This window comes from Poecilia reticulata, linkage group LG12 (assembly GCF_000633615.1).
Source record: "Poecilia reticulata strain Guanapo linkage group LG12, Guppy_female_1.0+MT, whole genome shotgun sequence".
NCBI lineage: Eukaryota > Metazoa > Chordata > Actinopteri > Cyprinodontiformes > Poeciliidae > Poecilia > Poecilia reticulata.
The window spans coordinates 9,860,072-9,864,642 of record NC_024342.1 but is presented as its reverse complement, the minus strand read 5'-3'; the positions used below and the strand labels follow the sequence as shown (position 1 = coordinate 9,864,642).

General features: G+C 39.1%; 2 protein-coding genes across 5 annotated transcripts in view; one reads left to right on the top strand and one right to left on the bottom strand.

The window, feature by feature from the left end:
- The window catches only part of ppef2b (protein phosphatase with EF-hand domain 2b), a 10,354-nt gene extending 8,057 nt beyond the window's left edge, over positions 1-2,297 (top strand). For all 3 annotated transcript variants that reach the window (XM_017308033.1, XM_008423780.2, XM_008423781.2), the window contains one exon: positions 1,340-2,297. In XM_017308033.1, the coding sequence (XP_017163522.1) occupies positions 1,340-1,524 (185 nt within the window). In that variant the 3' untranslated portion in view covers positions 1,525-2,297. The remainder of the gene's footprint in view (positions 1-1,339) is intronic.
- A 535-nt stretch (positions 2,298-2,832) lies between these two features.
- Positions 2,833-4,571, bottom strand: part of nup54 (nucleoporin 54) — a 7,321-nt gene continuing 5,582 nt past the window's right edge. For both annotated transcript variants that reach the window (XM_008423776.1, XM_008423779.1), the window contains 3 exons: positions 4,276-4,395; positions 3,503-3,613; positions 2,833-3,342 (listed from right to left, as the gene is read on the bottom strand). In XM_008423776.1, the coding sequence (XP_008421998.1) occupies positions 3,214-3,342; positions 3,503-3,613; positions 4,276-4,395 (360 nt within the window). In that variant the 3' untranslated portion in view covers positions 2,833-3,213. The remainder of the gene's footprint in view (positions 3,343-3,502; positions 3,614-4,275; positions 4,396-4,571) is intronic.

The following is a 4,571-nucleotide window of genomic DNA, read 5'->3' as shown; positions in this document are numbered from 1 at the left end:
TTAGATCAGGTGCGATACCAGCCTATAACAACAAGCTGATATTGTTCTCCTGGGTGTTTCAGTTGTGCTGCGCTGTGGTGCAACTCAAAGGCTAAAGCATTTCATACCTGGTGGTGATGGTAAAACACCAATAAGTTATTTATTGATCCTCTGCAAAAAAGAGAAAAAACCGAAGAGGGGCCGACAATGTTCTAGTTTGGAGCAGAGGTGGCGCTGGAGTTTTTTCGTTGTCCGTCAAAGAAAAAAATCATTTTATTTCCAATTTGTAGTCATCCAACGAAACATTTATTATTTCTCTGTTAGAACGTTTTTGAAATCAGGTAACAATTCACGAAATTACGTGATTAGAAGACGACAGAACTCTGATCGTTTCCTGATCCTGCAGCGGAAGAAAAACCCCACAGAAGCCGATCAGCTGCTGGACGCTCCAAAGCCTCTGGTCGGTTAAAGCGTCCAGATCAGAGATGATTCTCTGACAGATATTGTTCTTAGTATGATTAATAATGAGCTCCACGATGTTCTCTGTGCGTAAAGTTGAAACTGTCTGAGCACCAAGTGGTCAGCTGATCACAGTTTGGACAGAAACCAGCGGACTGCTCTCTGTTCTTATCAAGACGAGGTGAGGAGGGAATCTGACATATTAACTCAGTTAAGTTTTTACTGGTTTTGTTTTTAAAACACCATTAACGTAAGCAGTGTAACTATATATTGTATATTTGGCGTTTGTCATCTCATGTGTGATTAATTGGAGTTTAAAGGTGGAGCATTTATTGCACAGCGCTCTGCGCTTGTTTCTGCCTAACGTATCTGCACTTTAATTTCTTTCCTCTCTCTACAGTCAGCTGCTATTCCTCTACATAAACTACAATAAGTAGATCAACACAACTTGATCACACATTCTATCTAGGTTTTCTCTGTGTGCTCCAAACTCATTAAATGTAAACTCATTAGAAGCCTGAACCACCATCAGGCAAATAATTCTGGTCCGACCCGAACTATTTTTACCTGTCAGAAAGACGCATTTAGTATATATATGTGCACACACACATTTTAAATTTTGCCCCCCCAGACTTCCTGGCTCCCCCTTGGCCCCCCCAACTTTAAAAGTCTAGCTCCGCCACTGTACTTAAATCCTTACCTACAGAGGTTCTTCGAAAGAACTTTCAGATATATGCATACTGGATTTTAAATGTATCTGCTTCCAACCTGGTGTCACTGAGTCACTTCTACTAGTGGTTGAAATTCCTTTTTTGCTCCATCCATTAAACTTAAACAAATCAACGAGGCACCAGCCCGATCAAAACAATGCTTAAAGTGTACAGTTCTCCCGTTCTTATAGGTTTGATCTCTTTCGAGGAGTTTCGTCAGACTTGGAAGCTCCTGAGCTCTCATCTTAAAATGGAAATCAGTGACAAGGTCATCACTGACCTGGCCCAGAGCATGGACTTCAACAAGGATGGCAGCATCGACATCAATGAGTTCATGGAGGCCTTTCGCCTGGCCGACCTCTCCACACACTCCTGATGGAGAGAAGTTGCGAGTAATAGGTTGGATTATTATTTTTTGAAAACCACAAGACCAAACAGTCTGAAGATCAGGCCAAACGCCTTGTCAGTTGTTTTTAAATGTGCTGTGTAAATAAAAAGGACGTTTGACAGTGTTAGCTTAGTTAAATCATCTGGACCCACATTTTCTAATGGGTAGGTTATTTGGGTGCATTATTATTTCTCCATTGGTATCATAGGTGTTTCCTACATAGTGTAGTTCTACCGTGATTTTCTACCACAATTTTGTACTTAAACATTGCCTATTTAGTTGGTGAAAGAAAATAGACATTCTCTGATCAACCATTGTATATGGGTGCCAATTGATGCCTAATATGACTTAAAACTTATAACCATGCCTGCAGTTATTCAAAATCATTTACGTTTTTCCATGTTGTTCATTCAACAACACAGAGACCTACTTATCTTAGTCACTCTTCAAAATAGGAAAGACGAGACAACACTAGTAAGTCAGGAAACGCTGACAATAGCTGCTCACCTAAAATGATCTGTATACAGTTCAGAAAAACAAAGAGGAAAAGCACCTCTGACCCATTAAACACAGTGGAGGATCTGTGATGCTGTGGGCCTGTTTCTTCTCCACAAGCCTTGGAAAACAGTTTCAGGATAACCTGCTAAATATTCATATAAAACATCCTTGAAGACCAGAACTGACTTTCTATTGGAATATCAAACATCCCATTTGTAAGGTTTGCTATTGAACATATCAATTAAAAAAAAATTAAAGATTCACTTCCTCATGTCTAATTTTCATTGACTAGAACTTTTTGTTTTGCAATGTTTTCTAAGAGTTATTTTGTCTGTAGAGGTAGTTGCTATTAATCCGTTTCTGCATTTTTTCCCCTATTTATTAACACTGAAGGCATTCTACGGTTAAGTGTTGCTTCTTCTGCACATCTGACAACATGTTTACATCTTCGTGTGCGCTGGATAACACTACAGACCCTTAGCATGTGGGTGACCCTGTTGCATGAGGGGATGTAATCGGTTTGAAGGAGCCTAATAAGTTCAACTGCCAATCAGCCTTTTCATTCCAGTAGAGGATGCAAATCCAGGACATAAACCTATCAAGTGAAGCCCTGCTTTGATGAGATGTAGGAAACCACTAATCTAAAAAGGTAAACAAGAAATGAACCCACATTATTACAATAACGACTCAAATCAATAAATGCAAACAATACAAGTAACGAACGCAGCCTGGAAATGTCTCCACCACAAAAAAAAAAAACAAATAGCTTCTACTGCACCAATGTATTAAAAGAAGATGTAGTTGTTTAAATCCAAAGATTTAATATTCTACTAGCATAAAAAAAGAAAGAAATACAAATATGTATTTACATAGTTTTGAATCATGCTGTGTACTCCCACAGCTTACTTGCTAGATGCGTTCACAGCCCCACATGCATAATCTGATTTAACATGAGGGAAGCCTGCTTTTATTAGACACTGTTGAGTCTTCTTTAAGCTGTTTAAATCGGCCCAGACGGCAGAGAATGACCACTCACTCATCCAAACACTCAATTATCACACCTGCAAAAAAACATGAGATTTTAATATCCTTCTTTGGTGAAGGTTGATCTGGGTTGAGAAGTGTCCCTTTTCAGCCTGATAGAGGGTCTGGACACAAGTTGAGGGTGGACGGATGTCCTCAGCTCAGGATGCCCCCTCTCATGTGGCCGCCGTCGCTTAGTCCATGTTCTACGAGTTTGATGTCCTCCAAGTCATCTTTGATGACGCTGATCAGGTGACTTAAACCTTCTTGTTGCTGCTTTAAGTGCTGGAAGTGTGAGGCAAGATAAGAGTATTTCAGTTAGAAAAAAAACTCCATCTCATATTATGAAGTCGGTGTAAAACAGGAAAAAAATATTTCTGAGTAACTCTTACCAATCTGATAAATAAAAGCCTTATATTTATAAACGGGCAAAAAGATATCCTACTTGTTTGATTTCTCGGAGCAGGTCTGCGTCGACGTTGTAGCGCTCTTCTGATCTCACGGCTCCAAAGTGGTTCTGCATTCGAATTTGAGACATCAGCTCATTCAACCGACCCTGGATAGGATTAGAAACAAACACAAATTACAGCTGGAATAGAAAGTGTGTCTGAATTACAACAGGAGTTTCATCCCTATGAAGGCTGGATCTAATATTATTTTATCGATTATTCAGATAATCAGATAAAAAGCTGTTCCAGATTTTCACCATTCCTTTTATTAAATAAGAAAACATATAGTTTATTGCCCAAAGTGCAACAAGAAAACATTCCTTTAGTGAACACTTGATCATTAGCATAAGCCAATTAATAATTAGATGCAAAATATGCTTCATAGGAGAATTTGGTTTTTACAGGATTTGAACCAGGAGAATCTAAATCTGACACTTTCAGAGTTCTGGGTAGAACATACAATTTTTTTTTTATATCTTAAATGCAAAATGTATATATTTTTGTACAGTTTGGGCGTAATTACTGTTCTGACGGTGTCGTTCTTTCAGCAAATGGCCTTTTCTTGAGTCTGTATGCTTCAGTTAAAGATTCATCGATCAATACATTAGTTGACCATAATTGATTATTCACGATTAATCGTTTCAGACCAATACTGATGCATTCAAATATAAAACCTACAAGTGTGACAATAGTATAAGTCTACTTATAATGAAACACCTGAAAAAATAAGGAAAAAGAAAAGGCTTCTTATTGGACAGGACACACTTGCCTTGAACTGTGTGGGTGCATTGAGTTCTGACTGAATGGTGTCCAGCTGCACCCTCAGATGCTCCTCATCCACTTGGATGGCGTAGCCGCTTTTTCTCTGAATCTCCTGCTTTATCAGTACCTTCCAGGAAAAATATGCCAGAATTATCGATGATGAATTTATAGAGCCGGGAGAGAAGCGGACGGCGCCAGGACATTCCAACTTGAAGTAATTTACACATGCTGCTCGATGCGGTTTTTGCTACTTGTGGGAGAAAGAAGGGGTCTGAAATCTCCCTGACAGACTTTGGGGTCAGT